The sequence below is a fragment of the Ixodes scapularis genome, unplaced genomic scaffold (genome assembly GCF_016920785.2).
Source record: "Ixodes scapularis isolate PalLabHiFi unplaced genomic scaffold, ASM1692078v2 PGA_scaffold7__128_contigs__length_106722199, whole genome shotgun sequence".
In the NCBI taxonomy this organism is placed as follows: Eukaryota; Metazoa; Arthropoda; class Arachnida; order Ixodida; family Ixodidae; genus Ixodes; species Ixodes scapularis.
In genome coordinates, this window is record NW_024609882.1 from 15,296,508 (window position 1) to 15,316,642 (window position 20,135).

General features: G+C 44.2%; 3 protein-coding genes across 3 annotated transcripts; all 3 read right to left on the bottom strand.

The window, feature by feature from the left end:
- Window positions 1-368: 368 nt before the first annotated feature.
- LOC8025978 (elongation of very long chain fatty acids protein AAEL008004) lies at window positions 369-1,708 on the bottom strand. The gene is made up of 2 exons (XM_002400831.5): window positions 915-1,708; window positions 369-438 (listed from the first exon to the last, which is right to left on the bottom strand). The coding sequence occupies exons 1-2, from the start codon at window positions 1,706-1,708 to the stop codon at window positions 369-371; spliced, it is 864 nt and encodes a 287-aa protein (XP_002400875.4).
- Window positions 1,709-5,528: 3,820 nt separating this feature from the next.
- Window positions 5,529-6,447, bottom strand: LOC8025980 (elongation of very long chain fatty acids protein AAEL008004). The gene has a single exon (XM_002400830.5). The coding sequence runs from the start codon at window positions 6,381-6,383 to the stop codon at window positions 5,553-5,555; it is 831 nt and encodes a 276-aa protein (XP_002400874.5). The 5' UTR covers window positions 6,384-6,447; the 3' UTR covers window positions 5,529-5,552.
- Window positions 6,448-16,052: 9,605 nt separating this feature from the next.
- LOC8025977 (elongation of very long chain fatty acids protein AAEL008004) lies at window positions 16,053-17,378 on the bottom strand. Its single transcript, XM_002400829.5, has one exon. The coding sequence runs from the start codon at window positions 17,376-17,378 to the stop codon at window positions 16,557-16,559; it is 822 nt and encodes a 273-aa protein (XP_002400873.1). The 3' UTR covers window positions 16,053-16,556.
- Window positions 17,379-20,135: the final 2,757 nt, after the last annotated feature.

The window sequence follows — 20,135 nt, forward strand, 5'->3', positions numbered from 1 at the left end:
CAGTTTAATGAGTGGCACATACAACACTTTTTCATTTGGTTTCGTTCAGTTTCAATTCAGTTGTCGGCATGTAAATGCTATTGCACGGCGAGAAAAGAGACAGGTTTCTCCACGTGCAATTTTCTCAACTGTTATAGCATTGGCAATGTTCCTGGTTCTTCTTATTGAAACCTGTTTATTTCTTTTGTAAAAAGAAATATTGTGTGATTACCTGCTGTGCAAATAATTATTCAGGAAATAATTGCCGATATCTGGGCAGTCGCATGGCATTTTATAGCGCCTTAAAATTTGTTTAATTAAAAAAAAAACACGAGTCGTGAATTGCGCTTGGGCATTTAACAATGATACCTACTTTGTTTTAAATTACCTCACAAAGCTATATTAGTTGTACTACGGTGCCTTGAACGCGTCTCCGACTGTTGCGTTTGGCGTCCTATCCTGGCCATACATCAAAATTGCTCCGAAGTGGCAACAAATGACGTCACAGAAACCGGAGTGTCATGCTGTTGGATGTCGCCACCCTGGCGGTTGGTCGTAGAAATGCTGGCGAAAAGCAGGAGCGAGCGTGGGTGTCGCTGTCGTCGCAGCGTCCGAACTCCTGGCTGCCAAAGCTCCCATGGACTGTCAAAGTGGAGAGAGACCGGTAGTAGAACAGGTGTCTGCCACATCAACCACCGCTGCCGTGACACCGCCAAGATCACGACCGCGCCCACAATATGACACTTGTGTGATGTCAAAAAAAAAAAAAAAATCGAAGGGCCACTTTTTTTTTTGACATAGTAAACACACCAATTGGAGATGCGTTCCAGGCACCCTGATACTACTATCGCGGATTGCGGGCCAAAGGCCTCGCAACTAGATTAGTCGTTCTTCTGAACAGTCACTGAATCTTCCCATTGGAACCGCCCAGGAACGAAGAACCTCGTTTGTGGCCATAAGCCTTTACGTAGAAGCGTGCAAACATGAAGAAGAAGAAAACCTCCTCGCAAATCATCAATGTGGAGTGGGACTTTGGGTAACCGCAGTCCTCGAAGAATGAGACCAGAAAGTGGATGAAGACGACGACAAACTGGACCAGCTGGAGCCGCGTCAAGTAGGGCTTCCACCAAAGGTGTCGGCGGACAGCGGGACCCAGGAGCGTGAGGAAGTAGTAGGAATACATCAGGATGTGGACGAAGCTGTTGATGATGATGCAGAGGGCCACCTGTCCGTCCGGACCGTAGGCGAGGCCGTACCAACCGTCGAAGACAACCAGAGCGTGGTGGGCGACGTGGAGGAAGGACACATGGGAGTCCTTCTTACGGAGCACGAAGAACACGGTGTCCAGTAAGTCAGCCACCCTTACCCACTGGTACCACCAGGAGAGCTCCAGGAGTTCTGTCGTGGTCTGGTCCTTGGCTTCGAAATCGATGCCCTGGCAAATGAAGTTGTAGCCACCTCCGAGATAGGATCGGCTCAAGAAGTTTTTGACGAAGTAGATGTTGAGGAGTACCATGGACACGTTGTATAGCTGGATGACCGGCTTAATGCCCTCGTACGGCTTACGCCTCCTCATGAAGCGGGGTCCGAGGTACTTGACTAGGTGCACGTAGCCGATGAGGAGGGTCAGCAGAAACGGTACGTTACCGACGAGCGTCCAGCCCATGGTCCGAGGGTCGCGGATCGGTATTAAGTTTGAAGAGTTAGAGTTTGTGTTCGGAGAAGGCATGTTCGGGCGGCTATGTTGGCTCGATGCTGCAGAACTGTCGCAGTATGTGGCGTGACGCTTTCTGTGACTGCACGGCTGTTAAGTCGGATTCAGTATTAGATTCCGGACGAACGGGAACGCTGCGACAGATGGAGAGCCCCTCGCAGCTTGCTTCACTGCTCCGATTTCTATGAAGCGCATTTAATGGCATTTTGTTTTGTTTTTGTTTTTGATGCATTTGACGTCAGAAAAGTGTCATTGTATTTAATCATAATTGCTGACTGTGGAGAGCTGCGGCAGACCTTCCACAGAGCGCCAAACGTCGATTTTTTTTTTATTATTTTCATTTGACTCTATCACAAAGAACATCGCGCATCAGACAATTTACGCTCTCCGGCAGATGTAAGCGAAGATTAACACGATAAAAGTGAGTTTTTGATAGATGGTCTGGATCCTTTTATTTACCTCTTTTTGAAGATATCATCTCACTGATTAAGAAACAGGTGTCAATACCTATTGTCTTGTGAAGCAAATACAATTTCTCTTCTAACTGATTTGGGCACTCGACACCTAAAATAGTGCGCGACACATACTTTGCGACAAAGTCCGAAGTTAAAATTAACATTTTTGCTCGTTCCTAGACGGTAGGATCGAACAACCAAATGTATTGACTACTACGGCGCACCACACAAGTCTCTCGTGGTTTAGATAACGGAATATATGTTATAACATAGTATGTTAAAAAAAAAGAAGCAGAAAACAAAAAGACAACAGCGATCGAATTCGCTTGTTAACTGGGTGACCTGTGAATATCTCTCTTTGTCGAAATTCATTCTCCGCTCCATGTTGTACGATATTATAACTAACATATTCGGCGGAGTGAAGCAGTTGCCTTCCGATGCCTTGGATGAAAGGAGTCTCGTCCAAGCTGGACTAACCGTTGACAGGGATTTACTCAGCACGGTAGCATTAAACCGTGAAAATATTCAAGATGCCTTTGAATTGTCGAGCTCGGCCTTATTTTTTATTAATTTTTCTCCTGTGGAAAAAGCGCGATATGAAGGGCAGACTGGAGCTGTTCGAGTACGCTGTCCCCTTTCCCGTGGCACGTGGCTAAAAACGTGTGGTACATGTTCTGATGTTAGGAAACTCATTTCCTGTTTCCTGTCCTGTCCTGCGAGTGAACTGCGGCGGCACCCGAAACGCTGCACACTGTTTCCCGCAGTTACACTTCGATGTTTAAATTTAGCGGATTTATCTCCCGCATAATTTGGCGGACGGTGTGTGATCCGACGTTACGCCATGACACGTGACACTGAGGGTACCATGGCGCCACGCGGCAAAATGACGTGACGGGACGAATTAATTCCCTCTAAACTCACAACACTTTTCCCGCTAAATTTAGCAGAAGGATGCCTTCGCTGATTTTTGAGCGGGGAAATTGTGACGCCATGTCACGTGACGTCAGGCACTATGTGACGTCACAGTCGCAACACGTGATTCCCGACAAATTTAGCCGAAAAGTATACCGCTAAATAGAGCGGGCCACGAGTCACGCTAGAGCTTGGATTTCCGGGACATGTCCAGGTTTTGAAGAGCGTTTCGATGACAGTGTCAGCGTGATTTTGTGCACGTTCTCTTCTTCCTTTTGTGAATAAATTCAGTTGCGAGTCAGCGCTTGTGTGTCATGCATGTTCCGTTTCTCTGTTCTTGTCTTGTTCGTTATTTCGTTCGCTGTACCAGTACGCACCTATCAGGCAATTTCCATTTGGTTTCCATAAACTTTGTTGTCTCGAATTGTTCTGATTTTACGTTGAGTGTACCGAAAGATTCAATATTGTTCCGATTTTCCATCAAGTGTCCAGTTACTTAAAAGAAAGCCGAAAAGGGTCTGGAAAAAAAAAAAAACTGGTTAGAGGTAAATCGTAAAGTACTTTTATCTCGTGAATCTGAATATCACGTTCGTTTTCCTCGAATATGTAAATAAACGCGGGAAAACTCAAAAGACCTCCAACCATTCGTTAGGTCATGAAATTATCTTTCAGCCGCCAAGCGATTGTCGCTCGTGTGGATAGCGCGTGCAAGCTTGCCAGGCATATTCTCCCGCACTGACAACAGTGCGGAAGAGTCAGTGCGAGCGCTCTTGCTATTTTTAAAAAGGTCGGAAGCGCCCTCGCTCCTGCGCTCCCTCGCTGAAACACACTCCTCCCGAGCGAACAAGTGTGTTTCGGGTATTCGCCGCTGCAAAAGCTGCGCGCTGACGCCCAGGTCCCCCGAGAAATGGCTCTTTGATGCTCTTTGCTTCCTGATCCTCGCACTCCATATCTGCGACCGGGCACTCTATGGCTCCGTCGTCGAACTGCCAGGGTTTGTGAGTCTAGAGGAGGCTATGGTAGAGACGAAGGCGGCTAACTTTCGCGTCTACGCACGAATCATTCCAGTCAGAGCTCGATGCTCGGGAGTACCCTTCCTCTCCCTCGGCCTCTACCCGCATAGCAAGTTTTCGTACTGCTGGTTGGAACTGAGCTAGTTGGTTCATATTTTTTGGCGGTGCCAGCTGAACACTAATAAACACAAAATATAGGCGCTTTACACACGCGCCAAATTACAGCCGCCATTGCTGACCTTCTCTTGTCTTACCGAGATGACGACCAATTGAAACGGTAGTTAACGATCCTCTACAAAGGCCGATGCTTTAGAAAAGGACACAGTTGAATCTGATATGGCAATACCCTGGCCTGCTATGGTAATTATGAAATGAAATCAACGGTATAAGAGGAAACAAAAACTGAAGGTCAGTTATGGCGGCGTCCATGCACAGCTGCTGCAAGGCGTCTATAGACAAGCGCTGGACTACCAACTATATTGAAGCCTTCTTTCTTCTTTACTATCAGTATTTACAGCCTGGATTTGCCCATTCGTAAAGAATTCTTTTTAATTTTATTATATATATATTTTAGTCATATTTTTATTTATTATATTTATAATATAATTTACAAATTTATATTAAAATTTGGAAACAATTTGTAATTAAGGAAGAAGAGGGCTTCAATTCAGGTCGTAAATACAGATAGTAGTGAAGGAAGAAGAAGGCTTAGTTGATGGTCTTGCGGTCGTCTATATTTGTGTTCATTAATGTTCAGCTGGCACCACCCCAGAAATATGCGTAGACCGCTACGCTCTTTCCGCAACGAAGACGCCTCTACCGCGCGTGCGCTCCGCTAGAAGCTGCCTGCAGCATTCTGGATCTCAGAGCGGTTTCTGGAGTGCTTTGCGGGACGGTAGTCAAAGAAAACTCCCCAAAAAGGGGTTATAAAACACAGGCTCAGAAATGAAAAGAACGTTTGTCGACACACGAAGACAATAAAAGGAAAAAGACATATTACGCAGACAAGAGGGATCAGTCCCCATGATATCGTCTCATACAAAAACAAGCGTATGACAAGCATGCATTAAAATCAGATGCAAAGGTTTATCCTCGACAAACAAATACATTTTCTGCGTGTACTCACAACACGGATCGCACACTTCTACTTGCTGTCCAACTGTACAAACACTAATAATTCTACATCCTATGCACTTTTTCCGAGGGCTAAAGGGTGCTTTGATGCGACATAATGCTTAAGGTATTCATTCACTCTTTATGGTTGTGGAGCGCCAGAACCTACCCGATTGTGGGATAATCAAAATTGGCATTAACAAAGTCAGACTACACGTATCTCAGTACTTGAAATCAACAATAAACAGTCTTAGAATGACTGTAAGTTCCGTCAGTCATGTATGTTTATTTTTATTACCTTTCTTATATGGTTATCACCTTAAAGATACAAACAATCGTTTCTACAAATTTGGATCCACAGCAGCTTTATTGAGCCTTTTGCCTCCGGTTGCTCTCCCGAGGAGATATCTGCTTGCCTCTGTATGCTTTTGCGTAGAAGCGAATGAACATGGTAATAAAGAAGACACCCTGAGGAAGACCTATTATCGTATGGCCCCTTGGGTAGCTGCAATCCCTGATAAGTGGAATTATGTTATGAATCATTATGACGACGAACTGCACCATCTGAAACAGCGTAAGGTAGCGCTTCCACCAGAGGTACGGGCGCACGGCCGGGCCCAGAAGGGACAGGAAGTAGTAGGCGTACATGACGACGTGGACGAAGCCATTGAAGATGAGTGCCGAGGCAGCCTGTCCGTCCGGACCGAAGGTTAATCCATACCACCCGTTGAAGACCACCAGGACGTGGTGGGCGACGTGGAGGAACGACACGTGGGAGTCCTTTTTGCGGAGCACGAAGAAGACAGTGTCAAGGAAGTCAGCGACTCTGACCCAAAAGTACCACCAGCAGAGTTCGAGAAACTCTTGAGAGATTCGGTCGTTTTTCTGGAAGTCGATGCCCTGGCAGACGATGTCGTAGCCCCCGCCGAAGTAAGACCTTGTAAAGAAGTTTTTCACGAAGTAGATGTTGAGCAGGACCATGGACGCGTTATAGAGCTGGATGACCGGTTTGATGCGCTCGCACGGCTCACGATTCTTCATGAAGCGGGGTCCAGCGCACTTGACCAGGTACACGTAGCCAGAGAGCAAGGTCATCAGAAATGGTACGTTACCAACGAGAGTCCACCCTATGGTGCGAGGGTCACGTATTGGTAGGAAATTGGAAGCGTTGAAGTTGTTGTAGTTCATAGAAGACATGACTGAATGACTGTGTTTGCTCGACCTATGATTGCTTCTAAAACTATAAAGCTGTGCTGTGCGCGGTGTTTCGACTGAACATCTGCTATGTCGCGCATAGTTAACCGGCGAGTACGACGAAAACGATGTAACGGTATAAGAGCGATCCACAGCTTGCTGCGTTGCTAGCAGCTTGTTCAAACGCATTTTATTATTTTTCTGAATTGCGAAGCGACTGGACAAGACAAGTGTGGTTGACTTTCAGCATATACTTTATGGCTGCGTACGAGTGTACGAAACCGCAGCAGCTCTTCGACACTTTTAACATTTTAATTTCACTCTTGGTAGCACAGAGAGAACGCTGCCCACAATATCATCGTCATCATCATCATTTATTAAACCTTGAAGGCCCTTACGGGCATTACACAAAGGGTGGGGGGGGGGGGGGTACTCGCTGAAAAAACATTATATAAGGAAACAAACAAAAAGTGGGTTACATGCTGAAGAACATTGTTATATCAAGCAACAAAAACAGGAAAAAAATAAACACTCAAAACATTTTAAGGAAAGACAGCTGATTAAACAGAAAAATACACAAGTAAAACATTTCTATAAACACGAAATGACTTTGCTATTAGTGCAACTGCAGATGGATGGTCATTGGATGGTCATAGAAGACATGACTGAATGACTGTGTTTGCTCGACCTAGGATTGCTTGTAAAACTAAAGCTATTCATATAAACGTTAATGGTATATAAAATTTGTTCTCTGATGGCTGTTCGGGGTCACTTTACTTGACAATTGAAGAAAGTATAATCTTGCGATTATTGCTAAGAGTGCAGCACTTCGTCATTATGGCTGCGCCAATGAAATTACAGTTCTCAGTAATTTGGGCGCAGGGTGTTCTCGGGGGGTATTGGGGCATAAAAGAAAGTTCGTATAAATAAACGAATTATCGAGATGAGTGCATTGCAATTTCTCACAAAGGCCTTTAGAAAGTGCATTTATAAAACCCAAGTTCTATGATTGTAGGATTTACTAGCACAATAAGCCTAAAAACTTGTTTTTCTAATGCACCTGGAGAAAAACGACAAAAATGTTCTCCTTGACACTGCTACTCACAGATGGCCAGTGTTGAGTAAAGTACATCTAAGAAGTACCTGAAGAAAAGTACAAAGTAAATGAGAGCGTATGTACTTCAAGTAAAGTAGTAATTACACCGGGCGTAGTGTACTTAAAGTAAAGTACTATAAATGCAATCTAACTTTCAAAGTAAAGTACAAGTACTTAACATAAGCTTTCAATATGTCCTTGTTTTCCCATAGAGTCTTTTTTTTTTTATTGGTAGGCATTGCCCGAGGTGTAATGAATCAGTTATTTTCGGAAATAGCAGAAAATATTGAGTGAAGTCAAGGGGTCACATAATAATTTTTTTAATACCACTGATGAACTATTTAACACAATCAACTTATAAGTAGGAGACCGTGTTTTCGGATAAATTTTAAAAACTCCGGAAAATACTCGCCGTTAAAATGCCCATGAGTTTGTGGTTATCCGAAAAGCTCAGAATTTGGCGGTCAGAATGGTAAAATAAAAAAGCAAAAAAGACGATATTTTACGAATAAAGGTCATCAGTTTACCTAATTAGTAATCCTGAAAACAGGCCACATCAGTATTATTCTTATTTTAGTATAGGATTAGATTACTGACAAAAGGGAGTCTTGTCAGGGTTTGTTCAGTACAAGGGGTCAGTACAACGTTCGGTACAACGGGTTAATGCAGTTCTGGGTTACGACAAAAGCACTGTTCCGGTTTTCAGTTTAGACCACAGTGTTGTGCTTTTTAGATAGTGGAGGGCTTGTAACCTGTAGGTTTCATAGAAGGGGGAGGGAAGCTGAAGCGTTTATGCTTCTCAACGACTACGTCCAGGAGTTTGGCTATTTCAAAGTACCGGCGTTTATTGAAGCAACGCTTGTCTGCGAGATTTGTCTTGGGGTAGTTAGTACTGCCAATCGCAAGGGCACCAGTGCCAAATGCAGCAGCAGAAATAAATTTAATACCCTTGAGGTTGTATAAACTTAGGACACGTTTTTGTCCGAACATTCATTTTTATAGAGAATTTTTAAAAACTGGAACGCAGTAAAATTAAACACTGAATTCCAAAGATTTTTGAAATATAACAAAAATAAACTAGATAAACCTCGAATTTCTAGCGCAAAATAAACACCGAAAAACAACCCTCCAAATTGTTCAAGAGATAAGCTCCGAAAACACGGCACCCTTATTATAAGGCACTTATTTGTATCGGTCCTATAGCCGCCACTACTTCACTCAGAGAAATGACCAGATGACGTCCCGAAAGGCAACAGTGCATTTTCACATAATAATACACCGTTTCTTTTTTATTTTTTTATTTTTTTGTTAGAGGTTGGTGAGTTTTTATGCTGAACCTCAGAAGTTGGGTATAATACTGGGAAAGCCAGGGACCCGAGTTCCTGGTCCTTAAAAGAGCTGAATTTCACCGAGACCAAAGTTTGGGGAATGTACCTTGACGTAGGGAGTAGTGCTTTTCGCGGAAAGTACTAGAAAAGACCCTCCAGGTTAAAGGAGCTGTGCAACGATTTTAACGTTGAAAGAATTGGCATCGTCTACTTTTGACATTGTTTATCTTGTCACAAAGGACAGAAAACACACCGATTCCGCCGTGTAATCGTGAGGCAAAAATTAGAATACTCCCCGACCTGCAACCGCGAGCGGCGGCCATGAGAACCATGTGGCATGACGTCAATGGGGGTCTTGTAGAAGGATAGCACGTTGTGCGATTACCTGCTCAATAAAGGGTAACTTTTCTATAAATCTTGTCGTTCAAACATAAATTTAATTGCGTCAAAAACCTGGTATCATCGACAAACCTTTTATTATGTATACGGAGTTTTAGTGGCGCCATCTATCCAAGGTCAACAAAACCCCCAGCTCTATCTGCTACCGTGAACAGCCGCCAGAAGCCGGAGGGGAAGGGGGACAGAGCCGGACGGTATGGCCGGAACCGGATGAGACCTTCCTCCTTTCACTATATTGTTCGCGCTGCGCCAGCACGTGGTAACCCGGTCGCGAGCGGATGAGTTCTCGCTGCTCACTGATGGCTCTAGAGAGAGAGCTTTACCGGAACCCCGCGCGACACCCATTGACGTCATCGCGCACGTGACTCGGAAGATGGTGCCGAAAACCTCAATCTTTGTCCATTTTTAAAATGAAATCTTGGACTTGCAGGGCAAAAGCGGTTTTTTGTTCTTTACTTCAGAAAGGTCGAGACACCAACTCCCAAATATATAAGCAAAGCATTAAAATTGTTGCACAGCTCCTTTAAGTATAAGTACATACTCAGGTAATGTACTTCAAGTAAAGTACACATTTTTAAAACTACATAAAGTGGTACTTTAAGTACAATGTACTTCAAGTAAAGTACACATTTTTAAAACTACATAAAGTGGTACTTTAAGTACAATGTACTTCAAATAAAGTACACATTTTTAAAACTACATAAAGTGGTACTTTAAGTACAATGTACTTAAAGTACTTCGCAACACTGCAGATCACATAAAGCCCAAAAGGGAAAACTTCTTAGATATGAATGCCCGAAAGCATATCGAGCAGATTCGAGCGTGTGTGGTACCATCCGTGAATAAGTGTAGAACCGTCAACCAGACGGGTTTTGCGCTTTTCCTACTTGTGCATAAAAAAATATTTTTTTTTTAAACATATATTTATATGTTAATATTAACAATGCACCACCTAAGAGCACCTTTGTGATAAGTTCGAGTGTACCACGTTCATTGGTTTGCACGAATTGTTTTTTTACGCACGAATATCGCTCGAGAACACGCTCCATAGGTGTCGATGAGCACTGTGCACCACGGCACCGAAAAACAAAAAGTATATAGGCGCATTTTCACATTTCACTACACTTGGTTTCACCATAAGCAAGAGCGCAGCCAGTCTAGGAGACATACAAACACGGACATATGCATACTGGAGGCTCTAGGTCACAGTGCATTCATTGAATTTGGGCGTACAATAAAATGACAAATGCCGTGACGTTGCATACTTTGGCGCTTTCTGATTGGCTCGGTCGGCTCGTTGCGTTCCTTGCGTGGGTTCCCCAGTATCGCAGCACAATTGTTATCGCCTAAATAGGTGCATCACGGAAATTCATTCCACCGCACTCTAGTACCTTACGTGACAGCCTTTACGCTACAACGATAAAACGGACAAAAGAAAAACCGATCAGACGCGTATTTTTTCTGCGCACTCTTTACACGTTTCTTTTCGTCCAAGTTTCTTTTTCCGCTGCTGTTCTACGTTATTCTAGACTTGCAGATTTCTTTTTTGGGGAGGGGGAATGGGGGAAAAGGGGGGGGGGGGGGTTCATTAGCAATACCATGTCATGGGGACAGGGGTTTATAATTTTATAACAATGAGTAGGGGCGAAAAAGTCGAATTTAATTTTTATGTATAGTGCCAGTTGTACAGTTTAGGTGTATGTGATTGTAGAAGGACTCTTATTTATAAGGGTACAGATTTATCTTCTCCGTGTATTTGTATTCTTGTTTTCTTTTTATTATGTTTACGTTTCTCCTGTCAAACCTGTTTAGATACGTAAATGGTATACGCCTCCACTAACTTTCCGGAAAAGTTATTACAGTATAGTGTAGGTTTCGGGGGTGTTGTTAATTTTATACTATATTTACTGTTTTTTTTTAATTGGGTTTTGTCCAGAAAGCTTATATATATACTGTAAATTTAACATAATTGCATCTTTTCCAGTTCTGTGCCTGTATGCATGGTGCCGGCTGTACGCCGAGAAAGGTTCAGGGCCTTGTTAGGCACCTACACCTGTTGCCTCAGTTTTCCATCTGCGAATCAATTTGCAGATAGAAATAAACAAAACAAAATTAAAAAAGCTGCTAGAGTAGAGAATGTTCTACTCAAGCCAGACTAAATAAAAAAAATTATACTTCTACTTTTTTGTTTTATTAGTATTAGAGCAATGCACCATTAAAACAGTCACGATTCTTTCAAAGTGTAGTTCAACTTCACATTTATTGTTACCCCTCGTGGAAAGGATGAGAGAAACCAATGGCAGACCGCAACTGTTTGACTCAGCTGCTACAAACGATCAATTCCATTGTGCGTTTTTCTGATGTTACTAAAAGACAGACTCAATAAAAAAGAGATAGTCGGCACGTGAATCCAATAATAACGAAATAATCAAACACAAAGAGCAAAAAAGGGGACACAGTTACAGAAGTGCGGCCATATGACAAAATAAAAAGAAAAACAATTCACAAAGCAAGCCTGAATTTAAAGTTAGGCCCAGAAGACAAAAGAAATTTATGTATATATATATAAAAGGGGGAATATTTTTACTTGTACAACTCTTGTCCATCTTGTCTGTACGTTGCGTAAAGTTTAGAGGAGCGAGGCATTTTTAATTTCGAAGAACTACCCTCGTTTTCGTGGGGATCATAGATCCTGCACGATTTGATGTAAAGAACAGAATGACCTGACTTGATGTGTTGTCCGAGGGATACACGATGCGTCTTTGGCTATTACGTGATAAAAAAAAACATCATAATAGGTCAAAACAGAATTTGACTACAGTCAACGGTGCGATGGGAACTACGTGCCTGGCGGACAAATCAATTGTTCCACCCTTTCATCACCCGATCCCCTTTTCTGCGTGTGGGTGAGGTCCGGAGCGCGATCACGTGGCAAAAGGTAGACGTGTGACTGGTCCCACGAGCACGTTACACCAATTGCGAGAACAATCTGTTGGAAATAAAAAAGAAGCACCCCTTGTATCCTACGCACATTCTTCGCATGCTTATCGACACACATATTTGCATCAATATATTCAAACGGTCAAACACAAGAAACGCGTTATTGTGACGTCAGTAGCAATTATACTCCCTCTGTACTCCGGTTCACGATAACTTGGTGAACTGTGGAGGCTAGGGCCCCGCGACCCAATAAGAGCGACACGAGCGAGGCACGTGACGCGACGTCATGGGAGCATTTGTGTCACTACGCCAAAAGCGAGGCGCGAGGGCCAGACTTGTACGTAACGCGTTACAAGTAATTGATTACTTGTAATCAATTACAGTTAAGTGCAATTTTGTAACGCTTCAATTACATTTGTCAAGCTGTAACGCTCGGAGTAATTCAATTACTTTTTTCTGTAATCAATTACAAAATCAATTACACAATTACCAATTACATTTTTCATTCCACAATTTTTTTTTCTCACAAAAATCAACATAGTCACTCAGCCATGGAGCAAAAATGATTGACATTTTTTTAAGATCTAAAAAAAATAAAACTAGGATTAGTCGGCAAATCCTTTTTTCTTTTGCGCCACGCTCTTCTACAAGCGCGCCACCAGCCTTGGCTGGGGAGTTCCGGATCTCGTTACAGATTGCTGATAAAGTCGACGGGAAGCGGGAACTCGCTATTGACTTTTTAGTGGGCTTTGTTTCTTAGGTCAACGCGTCAGCTACACGACAAGGTCCGGGTCTGAAAACAAAAAAGGGAACAATAACCAAACAAAATTGTGTACGCAATATTTTACTGTGTATTTGTGTATTTCTATCATCGCAATAAGAAGTAACGTGAAAGTAACTTGAAAAGTAATCAATTACTTTGCAGTAATTGTTCAATTACTTCTGGGAGGCAGTAATCAGTAACGGTAATCGGTTACTTTTTTGACTGTAGTAATTGTAATTGTAATCAGTTACTTTTTTTCAGTAACGTGTACAAGTCTGCGCGAGGCCCGGAGGAACCGGCTGTCGTCTGCTAGCCAAGAGTCGTCTGCTCCGAAACCAACCGCCTTCGGATGAATGTCCACCGCAGCAACATTTCCGTCCGCTAGAATAGCGAGCACTTTGGGAACAGCTCATGAGACAACCATACGCCAATGCAGCCGTGAATCTGTGACGGGTGATAATGGCAAGGTACAGTGCGATGTTTTGAGCGGAAACAGTGGGTTACACGCGGCTCCGATCGCCGGCGGTCGCCAACGGCCACATCGCTACAAGGCGAAAAAAAAAAAAAAAAAAGATCGAGCGGATGCGGATGTGGCTTAACTTGTTTCGTTTAAATATATATAATTGAAACTCATAAATTTGTGATTTTTTTTTTATTCTTCATATCTTCTCGTTATAGATGGAATCGCACGAGTTCAATTGCCGTTAAAAGAACAAGAAGCCTAGAACTACATTTTGTCGCGGAGGGTTTTGTTGCTGTGGCAGTAACGAGAGCCCTGTGGCGTCTGACATGGAGTGCCGTCACGTGCCTTGCTCCGGTGCCCTAATTGGGTCGCGGGGTCCGCAGCCTCCACAGTTCATCGAGTTATCGTGAAACGGAGTGTAAACTTTTCTGCTTCCTGTTGTTCTCAGGCACGTGGGTTCCGCATCTGGTATGTGGGCCGAAAAAATAACAAAAACACTTCCTCCCGGAATTAGCGAGAACATGTAGGTGCAGGCAAAATGAGAATGTGTGACAATCACGCCTTTTTCGTAAACACCTTCAAACGGTGTGGTGAAATGAAAACGATGTTTTACTGCATACCAGAAGTGTCGGCATTCAAGATGGCTGCGCCCTTGTTGAGAAGTATAGTATTGGAGTTGACGGAAATAGGGTGCCTACTAGTGTCGAGGGTAGCTGTTAATAGGAGGTAAAAGCGCTAAAAAACGACGGACAAGTTGAAGAATGACGAACACCACAGAGCGCTCTGTGGTGTTCGTCATTCTTCAACTTGTCCGTCGTTTTTTAGCGCTTTTACCTCCTATTCATGAATAACCAACTAGCCCAAGTACACACCCTTCTAGGGTAGCTGTTCCTGAGAACGCAACGAGGGCAGCACGTTGACAACAGACATCAGCGCGGACACCGCCGAGCCGCCGAGCATCCGGCCACAGACACGCCGAGCGACCGACAATTAAAAATGCAGTCGGCGGCATCCAAAATAAATCGTGTTTACGTCAAAATAACAGTAAATATAATTTTGACGTCCTAGACGTTGAAATAATAAGTGCCGCTAATTCGACGTCTGTGACGTCAATGGCCACGCCCCCTGAACATCAAATCGGTGCCGAAAATGCGCACCCACTCTGGCTGAATTCGAGGCGAGAAACTTCAAAGTCGGCTTTATGTATGTATGTATGTATTTCTGAAGGCAGTTGGGGGGGGGGGGGGGGGGGGCTCTTTTTAACAAGCGTCTATGAAATAGGCATGCCAGTAAAGGAAAGAAGAAAAAAAGACAAAGATGATGCAAATAAAAGGAGAAAGCCAGAGAAATGGTTCGTAGTCACTCTCAAGTATCACGAGCGGAATTTCCACCATGCCTTGAGCCTCCACTTAGAGCACAATACATGTTTGTTCTCCTCCGTAAAACCGAGGGCCTGATCAATGCGGGTGCCGACGTCTGTCGCAGGTACGATCGCCGGGCACTCAAGGAGCAAATGTTGGATAGTTTCCTCCACCTCACCACATGCACTGCACAGGCTTTCGGTCAAGTTCTCATCGTACCGCTGCCTGTAATGCGGGTGCGCAAGGCACTCGCATTTACAGGCTTTGCAAGAATTTTTTTTTCTCTTCAAATACGTTGTTTCTGGCCTTCAACTTTTGTAATGGATGTTAGGTATTGTGTCCAATCGTTCGGCAAATTAAAAATTGCATTGGGGGGGGGGGGGGGGTATCAGTGTGTGCATTTAAAGGGAAGCTACGGAGCTTCTTGGAAAAAATGAGTTAGAAGTGAATTCTAGTGTATTTTTACCCCGTGAACCCGAATACCCAAACCATTTACTGCGTAAGTATTGTTAAATGCGAGAAAAACGCGAAAGACAGTCGCTGTCCGTGACGTCATCGAAGGCTCTTTTGGCTGCCCAAGGCTAAGGGGGCGGGGCTTCAGCCCTATTTTGAAATTGCTCTTGTGGCTCTCCGGCGCGTCGCATTCAAATATAATTTTGATATCTGTTATTCTAAAGGCAAAATGAACGCGATTCAAGCGTTTTTTCTCAAATGTAGAAGTGCCCCATCTTCCCTTTAAGCTATTCTGGAGTATAACAAAATTTGTATAGTGATTTAAAGGGGGCTTGCAACGATATGAGCGTCGCAAATTTCTGCAGCGTTTACTTGTATTTTTTTTAAAATATTTATAGCACATTAAATAAAACAAGTCGCTTTATGCCGGAACACTAACTCCACTGTGTAATGTCAAACCTGCAAAGCCAAAAAACAAGAAAACAACGAACAATTCTTAAATTACAGCGCGACGTCCTCAAAGAGAACTATATTGCAGTGACTTATCAAGTTGTGCAATTATCTGCTCAGTTTAAACAGAAGTTCTCGCAGGCCTTTTTACCGTCGCTAAACTTCTGTTATCGTTACAGTACAGGGCTTGCTGGCTTCGCTGTAAAGAGAACAGAACCGGAAGCTCTTTCTCCCACTTGAGAACGTCACTTCGCACGTGACTCAGAAGACGATGTAAAAAGTAAAAAAAGGCACAAACATCACTGTTTTATTTCTTTTTATGTGAATAAAAGTGAATAAAAACTGGCGCACGCAAGCCAACATGTTTTTTGTTCGTTCTGGAAGTGGCAGAAACCAACTCCTACAAGTATTGGCACCAAGTCCGAAAATTAGTGCACCACCGTTTAGATCTGGGGATGCCCGATTACTCTGACGCATGCCCATATTAAAAACCAAACACTGTTGTCCTCAAAAGGCCACAATAAAATCAACTCACACTGGGCATCACTTAAATATGACTATTTTTTCTGCACTATACCCAAACTTGTTTGCCATTGGTTTACCACCGTGAATATCTGGAAGCCCCGCCAGATACTTCAGATTATTCTTTGGGTTGCAGCGTCATCATTCCAGTGGAACACGTCAATCATACTTGTCGATGCTAATCCAAATGTCACTTGTCTGATAATTACTTTTGTTATGACGCCGGAAGTGCGGGGTCTACACCTTGGGAGCTCGAGGCAATAAATGTTGTTAGGCACCTGGCTCAAACCAGAGCTGTTCCGTGCTCTTGACTGAGCGGCAGAAAACCGCCGAGTTGCGACACATTGCAGGAACATTGACGGATTACCCTTGTCGTTGATAAAGGCGGATCCGTTGCAAGCTCACTGAACTTTGTTTTTCGAGCCATTCACTTCAGGGGAGGTCCTCTTGACATTGTAGGCTTTCGCGTAGAATCGCATGAACATGGCGAAGAAGAAGGCAGCTTGACCGAGGACGATGACCGAATGAATCTTTGGGTAGCCGCAGTTCACGAAGAGGGGAATCATTATGTGAACGATCATGATGACAAACTGCACAAGCTGAAACTGCGTCAAGTAGCGCTTCCACCAGAGGTACGGGCGGACGGCGGGACCCAGGAGCGACAGGAAGTAGTAAGCGTACATGACGACGTGGACGAAGCTGTTGAGTATGGTACCTAGGGCCACTTGTCCATCCGGACCGAAGGTCAGACCATACCATCCGTTGAAGACCACCAGGACGTGATGGACAACGTGGAGGAAGGACACGTGGGAATCCTTCTTGCGGAGCACGAAGAAGATGGTGTCCAGGAAGTCAGCGATTCTCACCCAGAAATACCACCAACAAAGTTCCAGATACTCCTTGGAGACCCTGTCGTTGGTGTCGTAGTCGATGCCCTGGCAGACGATGTCGTAGCCCCCGCCAAAGTAAGACAGTCTCATGTAGTTCTTTACGAAGTACGCGTTCAGGAATACCATGGAGAAGTTGTAGATAAGGATGACGGGCTTGAGGTTCTCGTACGGCTTGCGGTCCTTCATGAAGCGGGGTCCTCCAATCTTGACGACGTACACGTAACTGGAGAGCAGCATGACCAGGAACCAGAGGTTACCGGCGATGAACCAGTCGATGGTCCGTGGGTCGCGTCGGAGAAAGACATCGGTGGCGTTGGCGGTGAAGGAATTCATCTCGCGGTTAGAAGTGGCCGACTCTCTCGAGCAATGCGACGCGTTCTGAAGCCACCGACACCGTGGAACAACGCCAAAAACTTAAAGATGGGTTCGTGTGCAGCTTTTATGTACTTTGTGAGAAGGAAAACTAACACCGAAAGTATGGTTACGCCCTCATTTCCCGTCATTAGATGAGGAAGGCAACGACGTTATCTGTAGTCCAAACAACTCCTTTTTTGTGCAGTTCAAGTAGAATCCGCTGGCTATCTTCCAGGCAAAGCATTTTCCCAGCGTCATGAGAACGTACGCTACTTACGGTTTGACGTGATAGGTTTGCTTAATTTTCGGGCCGACGGAAGGGGCGTTTGATCGTCGCGAAATACTGGTAAGGCTCGTTCTCTCGTTTTGTCAGTTCGTTTAATGAGCTGAACCTAAGTTTCGAACGCCATTTCTTTGACGAGGAATAAAATGCCCGTATGTGGCCAAGGCGCCCATGGAATCTTGTTGCGTTAATATTACTTCATAGATTTATATTCGTAAACTATGCCACAAGCTTCATTTAAAAAAAAGAAAAAAAAAGTATTGCGTTGTAGTATTGGTTATCACATAGCTTCAGTCGCAGGACCGAGTAATTGTAATAGTTTGGTTACTAATACAGCAGCTGATATTGTAAACATTGCAATCATTTCATTCGAGAAATTATTTAGATGCCAAATAATATGCAAGAAATTATTTAGATCTGAAATGATTTTGTGTGTGTTTTTGACTGCTATATACTTCGTTTCGCCTTAAGTCAAGACGCAGCCGACGCTACAAACTTAGGGGACCAATCAAACAGCTTCAAAAGTGCAACGTCACGGTGTTCGTCAAGTGCCTGTACGTGTTCTATCATCGCTGAACCAATCGTGTACAGGGAACACCTAGTGACTAGCGCTTTCGCACGCCGTTCGATCGGTTCCATCAACTCGTAGTGTCCGTAACATCTGGAGTTGAAGCGAAACAAAGTATAGCATCTGGTTGTTTCTATAAATGGCCGGTTATAGTACGCGACGGGTTGAGAGTGAAGTAAGAGCTCCTCCTCCCGCCTCTTTCCACTTCAGCTGAGCGTACGCAGGTCAGGGGCCCTAACCTCGTCCAACACAAAGTTGGAGCCGAAAGTTCGCAGAGCGCGCTGATTGGACGTTGGCGAAAAAAGCGCGAAGTCATCGTCGTGATAGACCAATCGGTGCGCTCCGTCAACTTTGGCCCCAACTTTCTGCTTGACGAGTTTGGGGGCCCAGGAGGTGACTCTCCTCTCCGGCGTTAGCTCTGCTAAAGTGGACAGAGATGAAAGGAGCTACCCCTTCACTCCTAACTGGTCACCGACTATAGCTGGCCTCCTGTATATTCTTTCAAGGCTATGCTCGGCTCATCTTTGTGTTCGACCACACCCGTTGCTAACACTCGAACGGAGTCGATTAAGCAGCTCCAAAGTTGCATTGTCCAGGCGCTCGTCGTCGTTTCTGGGCACCGAAGAAAATTGGGCGAGTTGGTTATGCATAGTTACGAAGAGAGAACCAGTTGTCAGTCAGCGCTCGGTCTGTGTGTTTCTCGTTCTTTGTCTTCCGTACTTTGGCGCCGTTTTCCTCTTCGTAATGTCTCTGGCCCGTCTACTCTCTCCCCGACTCAATCCAATGACGCGCAGAAGAATGCGCAAGGTCACGGGGCATCTCAGCCTGCCCGACTGCTTCAATCGGGGAAAGAAGACGCGCAAAGACGACCAAGGCGCCGCGACAGTGCACTTTTGGCGCAGCTCAGTTGACCTAAATTTTGTAGATATGAGTTTCCTACAAGTAGCGACATTCTTTAAAGCGCCGACTGCGTCACGGTACAGATTGTAGGAAGCGAATGGGCGGCGCAAAGCAGAAGAGTGAACTGAATGATGTCATTCTGTTCTACGGAATGTGCTTCGTCGTTAGTTTAGTTGTCGTTAATTACTTGTAAAAAGAAGCACCGAGGGTCTTCAAGTGTACCCCATCCGATCGTATACAGCTCCGGCCAATTTCTTGGTTATCTAATATAAAGTATCGTACAAATGACAGGTAATTGTACGGGCGGAGCTAGAGCCATTCATTCAGCTGTATATACGCTTCAAAGTAACACCGCTTCAGCTATCTTTGGCGCTCATTAAAACCGTTGTTGGCAATTATCCGAAACTCTCTGTACATCTCAAATCGCAGAAAACGATTTTCCGTCCTAGCGGTAATGTTCAATCCGTTTGCGAACACAACAAAAACGATTTCGACCGAACTGCCCGATACCGCGTCTATGCACACCGACACAGCGTTGATACACTAGCCGTCGTATTGGCCACGCCTCCAAACACTGAAAATATTACCGGGCAGGAACCCTTTTAAGGGCACAGGGTAAGGGCCTGTACATCCCATGCATTTTAAGCCATGTTGAGGAACATTTCGCCCTGTAATTAATAGGAATATTTCTGTCTCTCCCTCCCTTGCACACACACACACACACGCACGCGCACACAAACACGCACGCACATACACGCACACGCACGCACGCACGCGCACACACATAATATTTCATTTGATTCAAAACTGTGTTTTTGTACTGAACTAGAGATATTAAATACAATTGTAAATTAACTTTTTTATAAAAAAAATATTTTTAGTAATAACGTTTTAGCTCTCTTGGCGTATTAACACAAAAAAACGGTTAGGTGCATATTTTAAGTTCTGCTTATTACTTTTCAACACCTACGTAGGTGGCAGGAAA

Bases quoted from the DNA above. Each gene is read 5' to 3' on its own strand.
- LOC8025978 (XM_002400831.5), bottom strand. From the start codon at position 1,708: ATGCCTTCTCCGAACACAAACTCTAACTCTTCAAACTTAATACCGATC. The intron at 439-914 runs GTTCCTGGGCGG...ATGTATGGCCAG, and splicing joins GGCCACAAACGAGGTTCTTC to GATAGGACGCCAAACGCAAC.
- LOC8025980 (XM_002400830.5), bottom strand. From the start codon at position 6,383: ATGTCTTCTATGAACTACAACAACTTCAACGCTTCCAATTTCCTACCA.
- LOC8025977 (XM_002400829.5), bottom strand. From the start codon at position 17,378: ATGAATTCCTTCACCGCCAACGCCACCGATGTCTTTCTCCGACGCGAC.